Below are 22,403 nucleotides of genomic sequence, written 5' to 3' on the forward strand. Positions count from 1 at the left end.
TATATGAAACTTTCTTTTCTTTTAGTCCTCCAAGAAAAAAATGGTCCTTCCAGAAGGCTTTTTCCTGAACCATAAAACCAACAGAAGAGATGTATCAACTGTAAAGAGCTACAATCTACCCATAAGCTTTCCCCTACTTTCAAACAGGGTGGGGAAAAAAAAATAAATCATTGTGCCATATTTTGGGGCCTGCAAAGCTTTGATGTCAGTGGAGTTCTGCCAGCACCATCTGAAGCTGTGGCTGGCGACCTAGTGCCCACTGCAGACTTGTGCCCACAGTAAATGACAATACTATAAATGTTTTCACCTTTCTTTCTAGAAGTCTGGATTTGTAGTCCAGAATGCTCTTTTACAGCCTTCCTTTCCTCTGAACAGAGGCAGGATGGTTTCCTAAATTGGAGAGTAAGCAAAACATTCTTTAAAAGGAGAAAAGAAAAAGGAGTACAAGATACGGGTTTATAAGAAAGAAGAAAAGGAGTTTATGATGCATGGAGCCACAAACTTGAAAATTAGATGAAAGGAAACCAGAGATGCTCTTGTGATTACCAAAACTGAGATCACAAAGTTCTTTGTGAGTGAATTATGATTTCTGTACTTGGATAATAGGTACAGAAAGACTTCCCCACCACCATCTGTAAAGCTGCGTTGGTTTTTATCAAGTAGCTCCTGTTGAGCCTATCTACTTGATGAACATTCTTATCAACTGGCAAATATAAATGACTTATGGGGATAATATTTCAATATATAATGACATTGCTATATCTTGGATTCTTTTAAGATCTGGGTTATTAAATATTAAATATCAAAGCTGTAAATTATTGTAGCAGCTTTATACAACTAAATTAAATTCAAACAAAACCTAATTTCCTTAATCATTGACTGTAATCCTCCAGGAACATATGCTATTAACTCAGCTACAAATGGCATAGAAATTGTATGAATTCAGTTAACTTATTTTATATCAAATTCTAATCCAGGGCAGAGTCCTCAGTAAATCTCCTGCAGGGATTTTAATGCTTCTGCAATCATATTGGCTCTTTACTGAAGAGCTAATCTTTTGATATTGTTTTTTCACTCCTTTATCCATTTCCTTCACACCCTTACTAATCTAGCTAGTACCTTCTATCACATTTCTTGTTTTGAAAGATTTGGCTCTCCCCATCTTGCAAGAGTCAAGCTTTCCCTTATGCCAATGCTGGGCTGATTTTTCGTTTCACATGTAGAACTGAATCACTCCCATTTGTTTCAACATGGCTGTTAATTGTCACACGCTGTGATCACTCTATAAGGCTGTCATAATTATTCAGTTTGCACTCAAGCATTTGGAAAAGAGAGCAGTTTCCTTCTATTTCAAAACCCCTATTGGAAGTAAAATGAAATATATTTAAACAAGAAAATTCCTCAGCGATGTGAGACAATGATTAGATAATAGATAATAGAGAAATAAACCTTAGAGCCCTAGGAGGTGAGACTTGGAGAAACCACCAGAGACCTTCCAGTCAGCCCTCCGCCCAAACGTGTTTCCAACTCAACTGCTGTCATTCCTGACAGATGGTTCCCTAATCTATGCTTAGAAGCCTTCAACAACAGAGATTCGAAATCTCTCTGCTCAATCTGTGTCCGTGCTTTGCTGTCCTTCCTAGCAGGACGTGTCTCCAGACACCTAATTGTAATCTCGCCTGCTGCTTGTGCCTTTTACTTCCTTCCGTATGCTTTGGGCTTGGAAAGGGGTTGTTCCTGGCCTCCCTGAAGAAGCCCTCCGAACACTTGGCCATTTCCATCTCCCCTTGTTTTGTTTTGCTTTCCCTAGACTGAATCAGAGCACCCCATTTCAATTTCCTCAGTCTTTCTTCTCTGGACACTCCACCAGACAGCTCTCTTGGAAGCGCAACACGTGAATTAGGGCAGCTCAGCTGAGGTCCTTCCCAGCACCGAGGAAGGCTGAGGCAGGAACTCACATCTGGCAGGCTCAGGTCTGTTTATACAGCCTGGCCTGCCTCCTCCACAGCAGAACAACGTTGCTGATTTGCAGCTAATTTATGACTGATTCTCATCCTTAGTCCTTCAGCTACTTGCTTAATACCCTTTAATTGTTTGTGAATATTGTAAATCAAAAGTACAAATTCTCTTGAACGGAAGATAGCAAATAGCCACTGCCCCCACATTTCACTGCCCAAACTTTCCGGTTTATAAGAAAGAGATACAATTCCGAGATCATCTCCTCTGTTCATAGACTTTGTTGATATCTTCTTTTAAAAAAGTGCATGCTAACACACAAAAAAGTCCCACAGTCCTCAAACACTAGCCTGAACTTCAGTATTGGGATTCCTCTTCACAGGATTTCCAATCCCTGCATCCCTGTCTGAAATGGGAGTCCTCCAGGTGCTGCAACCTGGGCTCCTTTGATTTTGTAAGCACTTCAACTTAGTAAGGACACCAACCGTGATTTTAAAATGTGTACCATTTGTTTTTATTGAAGGAATAAGTTGTATAAACATTCTTGCTCTTCTCCACTGGATTTTCCCTCACTGACGTTTTTCTTGGAAGAGAAGGTCTAACATTTCCCTAACACATCAGACCCACTTCAGTTAGCTACCATAAAGAACACCAACATGCGGTAACTCTTGCCAATGGGCCTTGGATGAAAATCCCACGCCCTGTGTGTTCATACCACCGTGTCCAGGATTTGCAGGAGTACAGCAGCTCATCTGGAAGCATCTAAACCTCAAAGGCTCCCAGATACGGACAATTCTCAGCATTCACATGGAAAAGGTTTCCAAACAGAAACAGGACAGGGCATATCATCAGCAGAGAGTTCCTTACAGACATCCGTCTTGCTTTGAGTTTGGATCTAACCAACACTACCAACCTACTATGGCCACAGACTGTCCTTCTCTCGCTCTAGGTCCATTTCTTTCAGACTAGAAAGTAGTGTAGCCACCTTGGATCAGAACAAATGTCCATCTATATTCCATTGTTTCTAACAGCAGCCTAACTCTGTACTTGGGGAAGGAGTACGAGAACAAGGTAAACACGAAGTTTCTTCCCTAAGTACTCCCTAGCCTGACAATTGTATGGGGAAAATCAGTAGAGAAACAATAGAAAGAACAGAATTAGTGGAACGTTAGTAAATACAACGTTATAAGGAAAAGAAAACACTGCTTCTGAAAACTTTCATGCAGAAGTCCCATGCTGTAATGTGCATATGTGCTCATGTACGACTCCAAAGAGCTCATCAGCACCTTTTGCACAGTCTTATCTCCCTGCAAGGGCTTCTGTGCTACCTGGCCATCAGCTGACCCAACAACTCCCTGCTGTGCTTCCTGCTCCTGATGTGTTTGACCAGATAACAGATTTTTAGTTATTACACTTTTTTTTCAGTTGTCCCCTTGCACTCCTTGAACCAGCCCTACTATGTTTGCACCTTTAATTTGCCAGAGTTTATTAACTTCTCAGTTTTCTTCATCTTGATGTAAATTCAGATTTTTGAAAGACTCCTTCTTGCTCCTGCAATCTCACTTACTCTGCCAATGTTGGCTTCCTCTCACTCTTTCTCAATTTTTTCTTGATACACAGCTCCCAGTGATCTACAGAAGCATTGTCCAGAGTCCCTACAAAGAATTAGGTCCTCCATCTGTCTGACTTTGAACAGGCTTCCTGATCTGTGACTAGCTTTCCTTTTTGAAGCAGAACCCAGCAGTGGTAGAGAAGGGGCTTTTCTTAGCCCTGCCAGGATGCTGAGTCTAAGCAGACAGGATCCCCAATTTCAAGTGGGGCTCTTCAGCTGTTACTGTCTAAATCATATCCTGTAAACCATTCAGGATTAAAGTCAAGGCTTGTCCTCATAGGCTCCTGAACCACTTGCTCCACCAAACAGCTACTGAGACATCTGGAAGTGTACACTGTCAAGACTGGATGTAACTTTTGCCCCATCTAGACAGATATGGATGACTTCTGTTATTCTGTTTACTTCCTTCCTTTACTCAGCCTTGTGTTGCCATTACGGTCTGCTGGTCAGCTAGGCAGAGTCAAGATTATCTTCCTACGTAGGTTTGGGACTTCCACCCATGTGGAGCCCAGACTGCCCACTGATGAGATTAGCTGGTTAAACAGTCTAAGTCTGACGTGTCTGACACACAGAACTGCTGACCTCCCAGCAAATCTCACTGCATCCTTACCGAATATTCACCACCACGGGCCTGCCACACTGATCACTGTTCCCAATTTGTGACAAGTCTGTGCTGTCAGGATCTCCGTGAACAATTAGAACACGTTTCCCCCATGTCACTTCTTAGACATCAAGCACTCACAGCGAGGAGTATCTCTCAGTTCTGTCTGTTCCCTGTTTCCTCTCCAGTTAGGTTTGACCTTAACTCTAGCGGAAGGGCTATGAACCCACAGCAGTCAGGACATGATATGGGAGGGTGGCTGTTGGCAGGGGATTATCAGTGCTAGGCCCTTGACTTGGATTTGCTTTCCTCTGAGCATGAGGAACCTGATTTTGTTGCTTGAAAAAGGCACATTGCACAGCCCATTTATTTACTCAGGCATTTCCTTAGTGAGTGATCTATACTGTGGAAGGGCCTTTTGTTTTCCTTTCTGAGGGCAGGGTTATTTTTAAATAGTCTTCTTCCCCATCACCCCCACCCCCGGTGAGGGTGGCTGGACAGCACTGCTGCGAGCGGTTCACAGAGGAAGAGGCTCGGTTTCGTGGTGATGAACACTTGTGGAAAAATCCCTTCTTAAAAAGCTCTCAGAAGAATATCTCCTTCTGTTTGAGGTAGAACAGGATACTTAAATCAGCTAGGAAGCTAGACCTTTGGAGGCTCATAGTAGGTTCCGTGTATTTGATTCTGCATCGGTGTTTTACAATGGCATATCTCAATTTAAGTGCTTCGGCAGTAAATGAACACAAAACTGGAGCAAGTGACAATTTTCATCAAGAGGACATTTCTTTTTAGTTCCAGAAGTGTAAATTCAAATACAAATTCAACCATGAGAAACGTCAAAGCAACTCTTACTGTGCTCTGTACTTTATACATTGTTCCCATGGAAGATACTAGAGCTCATTGCAGAGGTAGCTTGACCTAACGTCAAACTTCGGTGTATTTTCGTGTAAGTCCTATTGAGTAACTAATGTTTCTGGAGTTCCTCACACTGGGGTTGATTCTCAGTCCTGAACCAGACTGTAGGTTATTCAATTACGTGAGTTATTTTAAAAGCACCAGAAGTCAGAAAAGCTAACCAGTACTGAAATTTAATCAATTTGCTCACACTAATCAGCACCTCAATGTGTCTGCACACAGATTCCAGTAGTGAAGCACATAGTCTCTGCTTTCTGCATTGCAATGTTAAATGAGCAACTTTAAAAGACACCAAATATGCATTATAGCTTTTTTGGGGGAGGGGAGAGTAAAGAGGGTTTTGCAGCCTCAGTAACACAGTGGAAGTTTTAGCAAGGACGATTCAAATTCATAATGCTTCTTACATTTTGTCTCTTTCTGGGAGTCTGTGAGATAAGAGCCGCAAGTGTGGCTAGCAGAGGGATGGGAGCTGTGCAAGGCAGAAATTTCCCTGGCCTTGAGTCCCTGAGAGATGATAGAGAAGGGACATAAAGAAACTCTTTTCGCCCCCATCTTAGCACGGTCAGAGCTGCACTGAGCACTGCAAACCACTCCAGCTTGTAAGCGTGAGATTTTTTTTTTTTTCTTCCCTTTAAAAAGTTTTCAGGAAGTCTGGGGGAGGGGCAATGCTCTTGCTTTTTTGTCATAATGGGCCCCTTTGTGGAGATGGAAGAGGAGAGATCTGCGTGCTTGCGGCGTGCAGGCTTTGCGGTGATTCCCAGGGCAACTTCCCAGATTTCCTAAAAAGCGCCGGGCCCCTGCAGTGCGGGAGAAGGGGAGCGGGACTGGTCCAGGATGGAGCTGATGGTGCTGCTCAATGCTCTGGTTACTCGCCTGCTCTTTGTGTTGCACTCCCTCATCGGGGTCTGGAGAGTGACTGAAGTGAAGAAAGAACCCAAGTACTGGCTGCTGGCACTGCTCAATCTTCTCCTGTGCCTGGAGACAGGGCTCACCCTCAAGTTTAAGCAAGGCAGAGGCTACAAATGGTGAGCATACCCTGCCGGCTCCGACGGAGCCCCTCTTGCTTCTTTGCATGTACTTTGCTGCAGATGTGGGGCTGCCTTCTGCAGCTGCTGCCTGCGAGCACAGCTGCCCTGGCTTTCTTTCTGCCACACTTCCAGGGAGCTGCGTTTTCTCCCCTGCAAAACCCAGGGTGGTGGAAGAGTGGCAATGCCCTGGCTAGTCCGTGGTCAAATCCAGAGGGCTGTCAGGAGGGGCATTTTTGCAGAAGACTGCTTGGGACACGCTCTTTGTGGAGTTCTGTGTGTGTACCAACAGCTGAAAAATGTGGGAACTTTGCTGCCGGCAAAAGATACGTGCTCTAGAGCTGCTGACCCTGGGGCATGGGTAGAGGGGAGGCAGGCACCCCTTGCAGGGTCACCGGGCCCCTCCGATGCCACAGCCTGGCAGGGAGCACACGCAGGAGGTGTGGGGCCATGCTGGGGGCCATGCGGCTGCTCTGTGCAGATGCCCCCATCTCTTACCCACCCCGCTGCTCCCTGCGGGCACCTCTTTCCCTGGGACTGCATTCCCTGTCCCTGCTACTTGCAACAGTGCCAACAGTGTGCTCGTGCACAAACCAAAACTCAGTGACAAGTAAATGATGAGCATTGTGAAATCTCTTTCACAATGCAGTGACAGGGGTTTCGGTATTTGGATTTGAATTTGAGAGGCTATTCCAGAGGGCAGCCTTCATGCAGGAGAGGCTTCCTAAGAAATGGACAAAAAAAGTTAGAGCCACAGAGTTTGCCCAAGCACATGGGCTTTTACGTGCATGTACGGAATGACTGCAGCCTGCTACAGCTCATCAGCACGATCAGGCAGCCAAAACAAAAGCTCTGTGAAAAGAGTGCTCATGTAACTAATTGTAATGGTTTCATTAGGACCTTTAATTTTTAAAAACCTCAAACTGCAGGCAGGCCCCTGGGATAAGTCCAAGGCAAGAAAACCGAGTATTTCAGTGGCCTTATATTCCTGTCTGTTGCAACCTGGGAAACTCATTATAACAGAAGCAGTGTTGTGTGACAATTCACACGAGTGTTCCATGCTCTAAATGTAAACGTAATAAAAGCAGTGATGAAGTCTGGGATACAGGAAAATTTAACAACAGCAGAACTCCAAACACACATTTATAAGACAGAGGCAGAGGGAGCAGACCTGATTCACTGGGGAGAGGAAGAGGCAGATGACACTTCATGAAGGAACACTTGCTAAGCCCACTTTTGGAAGATCCAAAGGAAAAACAGATACGGAAAGCAGATCCTTTCTAATGAACGTGCATGTTAGAAGTCTGGGCTAAATTTAGCTAGCAGGAAATTCTGAAAATGGATGTGGTCCAGCACTCTAAGAAACAGTAAAGTATATTATAGGTAAGAACTGCAGACAAATGGGCAGCATCTAATCACAGCAGGGTAATTTCCTCCCCTCGTGGAAAACTGCCACACTCAAACCGGGTAGTATCAACTCCATCTACAGAAATACCTCCCTAGATGTCTACTGGTGCAGGCAAAGGACAGTCTGTGCCACAGAACTCTCCTGCCTCTGACAGCCTCATATTCTTTCTATTCGCTGTTGACAAAAGACAGTTACTTATTACACCAGCCTAAATAATTACATGGCACATGTGGAGAAAGTAACATTATGCACCTGGCCAAGCAGTATTTGCTCTAGACTGCTCTTTCTGAAAGAAAAGCAGGGTTAAAGCTCCTGAGCTTTCCTGGCCTGATCTGCTATCATTAGCTCAGCATTGCTAACCTGCCAGCTGGATGGATTTTTCATGTACTCAGCTCCTACAGGAAATACTGTAAAACAGAGTACTTCTCCCATTCAATCAAGAGGTGTGTTCTCTCCCAAAATAAGCAGGCTAAAACCCCACAGAACAACTGAGTTTGATGAAGAGGGGAAGAAAAAAAAAAAAAGACAAATAGAGAAAACAAACAAGCAGCAGAAAACCAATACCACAAACCCCAAACCACCAACACACAATGACCCAGGACTATCTTATGTAAAGGGGATTGGTTGAAACACTTTATAGCAGCTCAGTAACCCAGTCATTTTCCTGAGGAGTTCTTTGGTTGTGTTTTTCTTCCTCAAAGTTTAATCTCCACTGGAAAAGTCATAATTACAAAAACAAAAGTAGTTCCTATCCGGATCCGATGTAACAATACATGCAACAATATTTGAACAAAATGTTGCTGCAGTTACACGATTATAAGCCATTTAAATTCACTACCAGATGTGTAGGACAGAGGGAGTCAAGCAAGCATCCGAAGTTTGGCCCCACTGCTCCATCCACACAATGCAAAGGCTGCCGTGCATCTTGGCAGTATTGTTGTGATGCTCCCTCTGCACTACACCAGGGCTAGATGCACCATCAGTTGCATCAGAGAAACTCTTTCCTAATCCAAAAGGATAAGAATTGCCCCCAAAAAGTCACATTTTATAAGAAAACATCAGCAACCTTTGAATCAGTACTTACAGGATTAGTAATGAAACTTCTCCAGTATGTCTGAATGAGCTCAGCTCAAGAAGCTAAAGATCTTAAAGCATCACCATCACAAATTATACAGGAGAGTGACTAGAAAAATGAACAAGAGACAGAAATCCTAAAAAGATTAGATAACTGGCAGTGCAAGTGGGGGAACAAGGCCAAGGCCCATTTTCATCAAGCTTTTTAGCCTGCCCTAAAGATGCCTTACTGAGGAAATGCTTGTTTTAGGCAAACTGATACTGTTTCTACCTTTCAACTTACTGATTCACCCTTAGGAGATCTGAAAGAGTATGTTAGCTAAATATTTTTCTTGTTTGTTTGTTCTAAATACAGAGAATGCAGTGATGGAGATCTAAACAGCTAAAAGCCTTTGGTTGGTTTTTGAAAAAAAGATTTTAAATAAACTACATATGATCTTGGATTTACAAAAACGCTATCATTTGTAACTGACAGCATGAGGAATTCAGCAAGAATAACAACTCTTATGTGCAGTTAAAATGAGCTGTAACTAAAGTAGCATTCTCAAGGTCCAACTCAGCTAATGATAGGATACATGGGGTTTACGATGTGATAGAATACCAAGCTATCTTTTCTTTTCCTTTGCAGGTTTTCACCAGCGATATTTTTATATCTGATTTGCACAGTACCATCATTATGGCTACTAGAAATTCATCACGGGACACAGGTATGTATTATCAGACAAGATGGGACTGCCTGGAAATCGATGAATTAATTGATGGGTAGTAATTGGGAATGCATGCCAGACCTTGTTCCAGTTTTCCATTTTATACTGTTGGGACATTACATAAAATTGCATAATGTTACATATAGACCAGCTGGGACTATGGACCACTGTGCATTTCCTAAATATCAAGTAATCAACCTTTTTCCTAGCTAAAATGAGACCCTTATTCAGCTGGGTAACTGAGGACTAGAAGTTTGAAACATAGCCCTTCAGCCCCAGGTTACCAGCTTTAATCTTTTCCAGCATGGTGACAAAATTTAATTGCTTTAGAGGCCTTTATTTAAAAAAAAAAAAAAAAAAAAAAAAAAAGTACGAGTTTCATGGCACTTAAAGGCAGGCATCACAATTCCAAGCAAGCCAAAATTGAGGCAGGTATCAATGAAAGGGGTCTTAAACTCAAATTACCTCGTGTTTACTGCAACCTAGGAGAATATTCACAGATTGCTAACAGATTTGCTGACATGTTGTAAATTGTCTGTGTTTATATTCCTTGTCTGTGCTGTACGGTGATCTGGGAAGGGGGTGTCTGGGTTCCACTTCAGGACCCAAACATGCAGCGGAGCTTTTAAAATGAATTGTTCTTGTGCCAGATGGGGTCAGTTAGGGCCAAGACAGAGCCTGCACCTCCCCATGCAGGCTGCCTGAGAGTCCCCATAACACTTCTATATAGTGAAAAGGGCATTTGCTATGTCCCCGGAGTTGCACATATTGGTAATGCACAACCATGGCAAAAAGGGGTCTAGTAGGAGTAAGAGAAAAAGCTTCAGAAGAAAATACATAAATTAGACTAAGGAGACACAGTGCCTCATTTTCTCCTTTGAAACATTGTTAGAGCCCACAGAAGCATAATCAAATATTCAAAATTGTGTTTACACTGAAAATGCCTGAGGCTTTTTCTAAATACAGCAGCAGGAATTTATTGTCTTCTTGCTTTGCCAAATCTCCTTAAACAGTCACAGACAGGTAATGTGGATATTGAGAACATTTGTCATAGTTAAATCTGGTCCAAGAAACAGGCTAATTTTGTAGTCAGAGGCAGCAGTTTATTTCCTAAAATGATGTTAGAACATGGCATACTTTGTTCTTATTGATATACTGCTACTGTGAATTAAAGAGGAAGTACATCAAGTTAACAGCTTAGTTTATACCTGGAGAGATAGGATGGAGAGTTCTGGAAATGCACACTCGAATAGATTTGAAAACAATACCTCCAGAAGGGGAGCAGCCCTCCTAACAATTAACCTCAAAATGCAGCACCCAGACAAGTACTATTGTGCATGCTAAAGTATTGCTGAGATTTTCCTTATTAAAATACTAGCAGAATGGGTAATTACGCAGTCACTAGATCCACACATTTCATATATACACACCATCGAAACAGTTTGTGGTCTTTAAGGTAGCAGAATTTTGATCTCCCAGTGGATCCCTAAGAGGAAGTGTTGGTGCTATTATTTAAGGCATGTGCTAATACGCAGTCTTTCCTTCTGAAGACTGAGGCAATTCTGCCTCTGAGCACCGCAGAAGTAGACATAAGTAATACCATTCATCTATCACCAGTGGAGTATGGGCTGCATAGAAAGTACTGCTTTGCAGTGAGGTATTTGGGGATGAAATACATTTTGGGAAGAAATGCTATAAAGGAAATTCAATTGTACTGAGTGAAAAAAAATTTCTGTCAGCAAAACAGAGTGGCAAGAAAATTAAAACCATTTAATCTATTAAAAATAACCACTCTTTCTTCATAAAGTGTAAGATCTCAAATGAACAAGTGCCTCTTAGCTTTTCAAACACCTGCTGCAGTACTGCTGCAGAAAGCAAGAGCTGACCCCCTTCAGCAAAGCTCACCTGACTGCCGGGGCAATAGCCAGCTTTCTAGTAACACAGATACCTGGCAAACCTTGCAATTACTTTTACCCACTCAAAGCTTGAACATTAAAGAAGTAATTGATAATTTCTGCCCATTCCCTCAGCTTCTTTCTGACATCAGATTCCCTTACCAACTAAAGTTCTGTCATATCACTCTTCCAGAAGAGAATTAAGATAGAAGTGCTGTAAAATGCGTACAATTATTTCCTGTTTTATTTTTGCATAGAAAAAAACTTGGCAGCTTTGTTTAGCTACATACACATCTCGATACCTAGGAGTAACTAGGCTGTAGAAGTAAGCAAGAAAACTACATTTATCAGCTGCCTATGAGGCTTAGTTTTTTTCCTTCTTCCTTGTCACATCCCCATTAAGTCACTGCATACACATAATTAGCTAGGCAAATATGCCTGGCACCAGCAGTCCTATCTACATGCATATAGATAATGTAACATAAAGGCTCCTCTCCAAACTTTTAAGTGAGTCACCACTTAATAAGCATTCAGAAGAACTAACTAAAACAAGATAGGAAGGTACTTAAACGAAAATTGGGAGTCTGTTTAAATGCCTGGCTTTGCAGAAGCAGCTCTCCATTTCCTGCCTGCAGTCTGAGACACACAGACCCGCCCTGAGGAGCACCATTCAGTCAGCATCCATGGAGCCTTCCACTGAAATAGCAACCTCCCATCACGCCAGGAATGGTTTCAAAAAAATTCACATATAAGGAGCCTACAAAAGATACTAATAAAGTGAACTGGTTTTCTTAAAGCAGTGTTCTCTGTGCCTGTGTACCACTAGAAAAATGAAACGAGGCCCCTCACAGCCATGCAGAAACATGGAGCATGAGAGCTTTACTCTGTCCCCCTGCAGCAGGGCAAGCCTCAAATTTGGCAAATTCCTCCCTAATAGGGTTTTTAAAAACAACTAACCAAACCCCCAAACTCTGAATTTTAATGCAAGTTCATAGCTCTCCCCTCTTCACTCTGCCACACTGGGCAAGGGGCAGAGGAGAGGGCTTGAAGGCTGACCTGCTGACAAGCCAAAGGCTGTCGAGGTGAATTAGCCTTCCCCTCCAGCACAAGGTATCAGTCCCTTTGCCCTACCCAGGCTACTTGTAACAAGGTAGATACTCACTTCTTAATATGCTGGGGCGGTTATTTCTCTTACACAATAGTTTGAAGTCACGGTCTTGTTGACCAACTGCATCGCACTGCCTGTGGGAGCTGCTCAGAAAGGCTGGCCTTTGGAGGCTTCGGTCTTCTCCTACAGGCAATAGATAAATAGGCTTCTCCAGAGCACCAGTTAATTTCCACTTCTGAAACATCCCCTGAACAATCTGCTGCTTCTCCTGCTCTCCATGGGCTGCAGGGCTAACCCAGGAGATCAGCCCTACAAGGCTGTAGCTGGGCAGAACCCCAGCCCCTCCCTGTCGCTGTCTCCATGCCCCATAATTCGGGCTTCCCTCCTCCAAATGGAAATATTCCCCCCATTTGTGTGTGAGTCTTTCAGCGTGCACACACCCACTGTCCAAATAAGCCAGGCATTCAGTTTAAGAGCCTTTCTCACCACGTACAAAAGCAACAAGGACTTCCTCCTGATTTTTCAGGCCACAGGAAGTCGCTCCATTTCTCTACAACATCATCAAGCAAGAGGCAGTGTTCACTGAGACATGTGCAGAGACCAAGGAAAGCATCAGAGTGGAATCCAAAATTTGTTCAAATGTGACATTTGCTGGAAAATGTTCCCTGCATATTGGCAGGCATTATGCTGAATACAGCTACTCAGCATGCACTCAAACACATTCCAATTGTTGCAGAAAATCACTCCTCGTGCAATAAAATGGTGGGGGGCCCAGTGGAGAAATGCAAATCATCTGGTGTTCTCTGGCACAAGTAGGATAGAAGTCTTTAATGACAGCATGGTTTGATTTTTTAATTATCCCTTTTCTATTACAATGAAATGTTAGGGGTTGTTATGAAGACAGATTTTAGAAACCACTCCCCAGACGCTCCAGGACCAGCCATGGGGTGAAGCAGAAAGCAGCATGGCACTGCACTCCTCAGTGCTCAGTCCAGCCTCACCACGGCTAACTGCACTCCACGTAACAGTATGCCTTAGCCAACATTTACTTTCTCCAAGTAACCGGTGTCTGAGAAAACTAAAGCACCACTTCTTCCACTCTGCAGGGATGGAAGATATCAAAAACCTCTATTTCCTAGTTATTATTTCCCTTAGAGGGGAAACACAAACCAAGTGTCCCCCCAGCCCAACTCTATCCATTTCAGCCTTGAGGTAAACCATACAGAAGAATGAAACAGCACATTTAGAGAACCTTTTTTCTTGTCACTAGGGAAAAGAAACAAATTTTGAAAAGTTTGGATGTAGAGACCGACCAGAAGTATAAGATAGCAGACTAACCATGCCCAATTTTTACCCTGTTTTACCATTTTAGGCAGAGAGAGACTGTAGGAAACCCAGCAGCCTGTCGAAGAGAGCTTCAGGCAGAGAGCATTCAGAGGGTGCAGTCTTAACAGCAAATGTGTCACCCGCTCCATCAGCCTTTGAATTTACATCAGCTTTATCGGCACAATCCTATAGCTTCTCAAGGGCCTACCAACACATCACCCCTGCCCACAGAAGAATTCCTCCCTTCTGAGCATGAGGGAAATTACAGTCAGAGTAAGCATGTAGCTTTGTTAACATCCACTGACTTTACGAACGAACCCTCTGCAGTTTGGCAAAACAGGTCTCTTCCAGCCACAGAGCACATCTGCTCCCTGTGCACGACATTTATGCATGTGTGATGTTTTTGTTCACAACAGTATTGCAGTAATGAGCCTGGAGCTGGTCAGGTGAATGTCACCAACCAAGACTTCAATCAATCCAGAGACAGCAGTCATGGAAGTGAGGGAATAGATCACCACATCATTCAGACGGTGGGACACCTTTCCTGTTCCTAGTAGAGAGATCTTACAATGTGTAAGGAAAGAGCAATTAGAGAGGACTGTCATGACTATTTGGGAAGCCTCCTCACGCTGGAGTAAGAAAATGTTAGTTTCACAAAGCCACATGGTGGAAGTGGCCTACGTTATACCATGTACTAACTATTCAGTTAGATTCTGAATGGTTATTGCTGGTAGAAAGTCTCATTGTTCTCAGAATCTAACTGAATTTAAAGAGTGTCCAGTGACAGTTCTGCAAATGATAATGCTCAGCTGAAAAATGAGAATGGGAGAAAAAGCACAGAGAAAGAATCAGTATTCATTACCCAAAATTGGTATTAATATGCCTTTTTCAAATTATGCCTGCTGCATAGAAATTATCTGCTCTAATACAAGATGACAGGGAACAAAAGCAGGCTGAAGGATGAATGCCATCTTTAGTGTCAGTCTCCTGAAGTTACAGTATGCTATTGCTGTTGTCTTTTAAACAGGCTAAAGTCTTAGTGAATCAGCTCTCCACGATCTGTGAAACTGTATGGACGCTGGCCCTCCACCAGACCTTCCTACTGCTCCTAGTAGTTGGGAGATGGCTTCTCCCCATCGGGATGGAAATCACGCGGGATCAATTGTCTCAGCTGCTTCTCATGTTTGTGGGAACAGCAGCAGATATACTTGAATTTGCTAGTGAAACCCTGGACATTAAGGATGTGCGGTAAGGAATATTTGCTGGCATAAATAATTTGCACAGAGCAAAAGAGTTGCTTGTTGTTTTTTTTTTAAAGTTTGTTCGGGCTGTCTGCAGTATCCAGATTATTCAAACTGTATTCCCACAGATAACAGAAAGCTACACACAAGGGCTCTGTTTTCCTGCTCTTGCCTTTCCCTCTGTAAAAGACATAACAGTCCTATGAGCTTTGTTAGAGATTACTCATCCATTGCCAGCAGAGAAGCATGTCACATCCATCACAATAAAAGGGTACGAAGAGCCAAACAGCTAGCATAACTGCCATGCAGCGTCAGATCTTGCAGCTACAGGAGCTGAAACACTGGATACACAGTAAACCTTTCAGGTTAATGAATTGTTTTAGACTGGCATGGAAGCAACTAGAGTTTGCTTTAGTGATTCATTATCCAAGTTGATTCTTTAGTTGTTTCAGATGTACTTTCTTCTGCGTGATAGAATGACAAAGCGTTCAAAGATAAGAAGAAAGGGAGCAGAATATTTCTGGTGTGAATTTTCAACATTGCAATCTCTCCCAGAGAACGTAAGCCCATCTCCCTCTCACAGCACTGAGAGCTGAATGGTGAACATCCATCACAGAGAAAAAATCCGAGAAGAGGTTCATCCTCTTACAGACACAGTATTCAGTATTTTTATTTTATTATTTTTAATAGCACAGAAGATTTTATAGGAGGAAGAGAGGTCCTTCCCACTTGGCAGAGAAGCTGCAGGCTCTCAAGGAATGTGTAATCATTACATATGTAAAGACATTTCTGAGCCACATGTCTATTTCCACATGCTTATCATTATAACAGCATTAAATATTTAGTGTAATTACACAGCTGGAACATGTGGCACGAACAGCAGAAATTCCACACCAAAGTTGCCTGGTTTTCTTCGTCTTACTGGTACATCTCAGACGCATGCATTAATCAATCACTGTCTGGCTTAACCTCCCTTTAAATAACATCCCAAATACTATGGAAAACATTTTTGTTGCCACATAAGGAAACTGCATCTTCACTGTTATCGCTTTTTCCCCTCCCATAGGAAGAATTATGTTCTCTTAAATGCAATTCTTGCTGTATGGACCTGGAGTATGTTACAGTTTCCACTTGATCTTGCAGGTTAGTACTTGCACATAGACAAGAAGAGAACAAGTGTTTTAAGTTTTTGTTGGCATGTCTCGTGGCTGTGCACACGCTACGGGCTCTACCCAGGACTTCTGGTGGAGAACAATTCATATGACAAAGACAATAAGGCTTTTTGCTGAAAGACCACTGTGGTTTCTTTTGAGGAACCATTTGTTTCTGGCTAATCTCTGATCTCCTTGATAAAACCACTTCCAGGAAAACTGGTATTGCAGTACCGTATTGAAGCATCTGCTCTGGTTGCGTGTTACTGCCTTAAACTTCGCTGTGTAAGCTCTTGAACTAGATCTGATTGTGAATTCTGTCACGGTTCCAATCTGGGCAGGTTATTGGCACCTATGGAGAGAGGAACCAGCCTCAGGCACCGGGAACAGCACAGCCTAGAGCACAGGTATCAGGCTCAGAAGAGGTTATCACTGGAGAAATTAGCTATTCACAGGAAACCTATAGGGCCATATGATGTTGGGACTGTACATGCTTATCCTAAAGGAAGAGGCCCAACATTCAGCTTACTCAAACTGATATTTGTCTATACGCAGAAAGGGCTTCTCTAGATCAAAGGAGAACAAGGAAAGCCTCCTCAACCACCAACTGTTGCAATCATTCTGGCCTCCAACTGCAAGTTTGCAGCTGAACTATACCAGTCTAAAGATGAGTTATCCTCACCAGCATCTTATATAAAATTGATGACTAGGTTGACACGGTGATTAAAATAACGAACGAATAAAGTAATGAGAAATGATTCTGGGACATTTTTATTAGCCTTTTCTTTGTGGACAGCATTAGACTTTGTTTTCAACACTGAAGCTAGGAAAATATTCCAGCATTTCAGCTCAGCTGCTCACCTCCTGAGAAAGCTGATGCAATTTATCACAGATAAAATTCCTGTTACTGGTAAAATACATTATCTTACAGATACACAACACTCAAATTAAAAAAAAAAAAAAAAAGGCAAAAACACTACACATACATCACCACTACCGAGATAAATTCAAACGCTGCTTAAAGAAACACACCATTAATTTAAGTGAACTAAGCTGTGCACTGTGCTTTTTTTTCCCCCTCTCCTCTGGCTGTTGCTTTTCTGCTTATTTAATTACATTTACTAGTTAAAAATTAAGTTATTGAACACACTACCCTGAAATTTACCATGGGTACAATTTGTTTTAGGTAATTCTATACAGCTGCACAGATACTACTTGTCATTCAGGCATCAGAACATTTAATCACACATCAACCATGACCTAAAAGAGCAATTCATAGACAATATAGGATGTCAGCAATGCAGGTAGGACTGTTAAACAACAATGACACAAAAGCCATTAAAAAATTAGCTGCTGCCGAAGCTTTGCCTAGTGGATTCAGAAAAAGCATTCCCCATTCGACAACTCATTTTCCACTCTTGAGTCTCATCTTTTTTCTTTTCCCAGAGCTGACTCAAACAATGGAGTTATTTTGGTAAGCTGCGATGTTTGGTGGTTATTACTGCATCCCAGTAACTACAGGTCTTAAGCTAATGAAATCACACTGCCTGAGAAATGGGTCAGCTCAGCTATATGCATTTTCATAAGATGCAGCTATAGTTACTGCACACAAAGCCTTCTGATGACCCTTCTCTGGATGCTGTGCCACCAAAAGCATTCTAGCTCACCACTGTCATTATAGCTGAGGGGAATGCATCCGCACAGGTTCCAGTTGTTGCACCCAACTTGATGTCCAGAAAGCTACAAACAAGTAACAGTAGCTCAAGTCTCATATGACAAGCAGGGACTACAGTTTCATCCTGTCCATAATGCCTGATATTGACCCTCAAACATGACCTGATTTTACTATGACACATAGAAAAGGCAACAGGAATCTTTTAAAATCAAGGTCTTCACCTGGAACTAGCTGAGGTGCTACAGCTTTGGATGTTCCCATTCAGCATCGAGGGATTTTTTCAGTTTGTGGTATTTTATTTTATTGGTTTGTTTTTTTAAGGATGCATATTAGCCTGGCACATCGATTCAACAGAAAAGCATCTAGGAAGTTGTTGCAGAAGTATTAAGTGATCCACTTCTTGTTTTCAAGTGTATAAACACTGATAGCTTTGTGGGATAGTAAAGGGGAAACAATTTTTTGGTGTTTTCCAGCAGACCACGTAAGTGCCTGCTTAACACGAGATTAGTGTGCTGTACTGAAACAGAGCTCAGAAATGGGATGTGCTTTATGTTGAACTGTTTACACTCAAAGGCATTTATAATCCAGGGTATCTAAAAGCTGCACTTCACCCAATCCTATGTTTTAAAGAGTTGTTTTAACACGTGTTTTATTTCCAGTACAGCATATTGGCTGCAAACCAACTGCATCAGCAAGGCGGATCCCCAGCCTGCTGTTCTGCAGGTACAGCGCGGAGCTGTGGAACATCGGGGTCAGCTTGTTCATACAGGATGGACCCTTCTTCATCGTGCGTTCAATCCTGATGGGCCACTTCAGAATATTCAATCAGTTGCTGGTGTTTTTTACAGCTAAGAACATCTTAGTTTTGACCCTACAACTGTATCGTTTGGCAGTGATAACATTAGACTTCCGTGCTACTATTCTGCAGAAGAGCAGGAAAGGAGAAGTCAGCTGTTGCCCATGTGAGCCTTATGAAGCCAGCACTCAAGCTACTGCTGAGCAAGATACTGAAATGAAAGTTCATTGATTTTCCAGTGAGAGAGGAATCCCAAGCTCCATCAAAAGACCAGTGAGCACAGTTACTGACTCAAAACCAACTGTATTTCTCACAGCTTCCTCAAAAGGGCTTGGCCTATTTCTATGGTCAAACAGACTTTGAGCACATAAACCATCTCGTTCACCAAGAAATCAATTTCTTCTGAACTGTAGGGGAAATTTCTGAAGCAAAAGATAGAGAAATGGAACATTTTATATCCTATTGGATTTCGGCGTGTTTTGACTAGTTCCCTGTTATATTATCCATAGGGATTTTGTAGCCATAGTTCGTAGTAGCAATGAAGGTTTGGCACACTAACAAGGTTGGTTATTACCTTGGGTGACACTCTGCTGACATATGTACCTGCATGTATTCAGATAGAAGGATAAGAAGGATAAAAATCCTCATGGAATAGGGGAAACAGAAGCATTCAGCCCTACTTCAGTGGTTGGGCTGTAACTTAAGCATGATAAACAATGTTTGCTGTGCATGGAAGCAGCTGCTACAGTGACAACTGCAGACACCTAAGTGAAGGGGCATGATTTGTACTGTTACTATGACATCCAAACATCGTTCATTCAAAAAATTCAAAGCTTCTTTGAATGTTACCTCACCTCTGGTGGATTTTCAGTTTCAAAAGGCTATGCAACACCATGAAACACCATGCTGTCTCTTAGGACCTGCACGGTCTGAATAATTTCAACCTTACAAATAAAAATATATTAAAATGATAATGAAATCCTCACAGATCATTTGAACACGACTGTGTTTGTCACCCAGACATTTTCTACAGAGATATTTGCATTTTTATTTCTATCAGTCAGAACATAAACCAAAAAGAATATTGTTTTTAATGCTGCACTGTGTTTGAAGTTGAGGGCAGTTTTGAAGTGTCACCATTTTTCTTTTTTTTTTTTTTTTTTTTTTTAAATGGCCTTTCTCAGGCATCTCAGGTAGCCAAGCCAACTAGAAAGAAGGTGGCACTACAGAGACTTGACAGAAAATCTAAGCAGAAGATTTGTGGCTTGTGCTTAGCATTTCATGAAGCCCCATGAAATCATTTCAGACGTCATCTGGTCTATCAAGTGTCAAGATCTACTTTTAAGAAATGGCTAATAGTTATGCATTTAGTTCTACATTTAGGGTGAATAATATAGGGCCTGATTCATTTCTCCCATGAACATTTTACATCAGTTTAAGACCAACGTCCTTGTTGGGCTTAGCTTATACAGGTTGAAAGATAAGCAATGTTTTAAAGGCTGCCTAAAAATCATATGCTCACAGAAAATGGCAGGTGCTTTTACAAATTTCTGCATTCATTCTTAATGAGATGAGAAAATCATATTAAGAAAAAAAAAAAACTATCAAATACAATGGCCTAATTAAAGTAATTTCTGTTGTTAAAATTTCCCAGTCTTACCTAAAGCCTCAGCCATCTAAAGACAGAATGTGGTTCTGGGAGTGCGTAAGAGTGTTTCTATGACCACCACAGCAGTCATATGCTTATTTATTAATAGCCTGATAAACAATGGCACGTTTATTCTTTGAAAGATATACCTATTTAAAAATGAACCTATTTAAAACATCCCCAAACATGTGAACCTGTGTTAGTATTTATGAGATGTTAAACCATATGATCTGTTCTGTGCAGGATCAGGCTCTTCCATTACAAGAAAAGCCATAAAGAAAGAAGTCTCATACACCTCGTAGCGATTTCTACCATTTGTACTTTAGTAATAACATGCAACGCCTCCTGCTCTTCTCATTTTGGGCCTCTTTCCAGCAGGAGGAAAAAAGCCAATTGTCATTCACAATGCTGTTTTAAGGTTGACATATGGAGAGTGGAATGCAACTTCATTTGGGATTTTAACTCCAGTCTATAGGTAAAGAAGACAAGAGTGCTATTGCTGACCAGCTGTGCTGTCTGAAGCCTTCCGCACCAAAGTGCATTTAGAATCAGCTGGTCAAATTACAACACATCTCCTTGTTGATGCAAGCCAGGACTACTCACATTCATTGAGTTTACCACTTGCTGATATAGTAATTATCATGTTAAAGAGATCCTTGCTAATTAATTTGGAGTGTACTGACCTTCCTAGAGCATCATTTGAAATTCACCAGCCCAAAAAAAAAAAAAAAAAAAAAAAAAAGAAAAAGAAAAAAATATGCTGCCTATTTAAAGGCTTAGTTCAGCAAACTGCCTACCAGGCTCAGCCTGCAGCAAATGCAAGATCCCCTGGGGTGAGGAATACAGAGACTAGCTACAGCACGAATATTACACAAAGAACTGTGTTTCCTAGTCTACAGGTTGTTTCATTTTAAGCAGTAGTAAAGCTACTAATCAGACCTACTGTGAGAAAAATCTCACTCCACTGCTAGTTTGTTACTACGAGGTCCAGTCCCCGTTCAGTCACAAAGTAGGCTAGATCCTCCCTCATGCTTTGGATAAAATAGATTTGGACTCTTCCTCCTCATCACAGCTGAAGACAAACAGATTGCTTAAAAACAGGAGGGAAAAAAATAAAAAACAACACAGAAACAGACAAGCACTTAAATGGTGGGCAGCCTGCCCTCCCACCTGCACATGAAGGGGCAATCACATATGCCAGGTAGCAGCAGGAATGACTGATAGAGCATAGTACTGTCTAATTCATTGAGAAGCCTGCAGATGGCAATTAAAAAGTCTTGAAGTTTGTATGTTTGGTCACAGCAGCAAACCTCAGTTGCAAGCCATCTTCATCTACCTCTTGCAAACGTTTTGAGCGGGAGGGCAGAGCGGCTTCAGCAGCAGGCTGTTCGAGCAAGCTTAATCAGCAGCTGGGTGCAGGTGTCATCTTGCAGCCTTCCAGAGCACTGCTCTGTGGAAGCAGGAGAATGTATTTTCTTGAAGATTACAGGCATCAGTGTCTACTGGTGTCACACCCATTATTCAGGAAAAGCTGCGATAAGCTTTCAAGACTTGGAAAAATTCAAGCCATCAAATTGGGAGGATTTCAGAACATCTATCTTAGCCATTATTTACTCTTGAGTCACGAGAATTACATTACTAAATCTCCTCTGCAAATAGATATCTAGCCATTACTGTTATTTATTCTGGTTGTTCCTGCCTTATCCTTTTAGATTATTCTATATTAAAAATCACTAAAATGTTTTGCCACTTGTCTTTTCCTGAGCTAAAATGTATTCCTCCTTTCCTTTGGACATTGGTTTAAATAAGATCATAGCCCTGAGCCAAGAAGAAGAAGAAAAAAAAAAAAAAAAAAAAAAAAAAAAAAAACATTAAAAGCAACAGTAGCCATTATTTTATTGCATTTCTGTTGATATTTGTACTGTACCATGTTCTCTTGCACCATGTGGAAATGGAAGAAAATGTGCAATTACGTCTACAAATTTCCAACTGTATTTTGCAAATAAAAGGCAGTTACCTCAGGCATAGCTGCCAATTTATTATGTGAAAACTGACTGTTACATGTTCACATTAATTACATCTTCCACATGCTGCGTTTCTTTCCCATCCTTCGTAAGTTAATTACTTTGGCCAGATTCTGACTGCAGCCACTGCTTTGAAAGCCCAGAATAATTCCAGTGAGTGCCACATTGCTCTGGAGAGATTTGTCTTCACTCAGAACCTTTGCCTCCAAACACGAGTCACACGGTGATCCCAGCTAAGATC

The 22,403-nt window shown here is 41.9% G+C and overlaps 1 protein-coding gene across 1 annotated transcript; it reads left to right on the forward strand.

Moving 5' to 3' along the window:
- The first annotated feature begins 5,796 nt into the window (after positions 1-5,796).
- On the forward strand, positions 5,797-22,024 carry TMEM26 (transmembrane protein 26). The gene is made up of 6 exons (XM_082765400.1): positions 5,797-6,109; positions 9,220-9,298; positions 14,044-14,157; positions 14,655-14,875; positions 15,935-16,011; positions 18,354-22,024. The coding sequence occupies exons 1-6, from the start codon at positions 5,919-5,921 to the stop codon at positions 18,719-18,721; spliced, it is 1,050 nt and encodes a 349-aa protein (XP_082621526.1). The 5' UTR covers positions 5,797-5,918; the 3' UTR covers positions 18,722-22,024.
- Positions 22,025-22,403: the final 379 nt, after the last annotated feature.

This window comes from Aythya marila, assembly GCF_965140915.1.
Source record: "Aythya marila genome assembly, chromosome: 7".
Taxonomy (NCBI): domain Eukaryota; kingdom Metazoa; phylum Chordata; class Aves; order Anseriformes; family Anatidae; genus Aythya; species Aythya marila.

What these genes read in the sequence shown, in the direction of transcription:
- TMEM26 (XM_082765400.1), top strand. Translation starts at nt 5,919, where the DNA reads ATGGAGCTGATGGTGCTGCTCAATGCTCTGGTTACTCGCCTGCTCTTT. An exon ending in AAATTCATCACGGGACACAG is followed by an intron (nt 9,299 to 14,043) that starts GTATGTATTATC and finishes TGTTCACAACAG; the next exon opens with TATTGCAGTAATGAGCCTGG. An exon ending in GTTTCCACTTGATCTTGCAG is followed by an intron (nt 16,012 to 18,353) that starts GTTAGTACTTGC and finishes TTTTATTTCCAG; the next exon opens with TACAGCATATTGGCTGCAAA.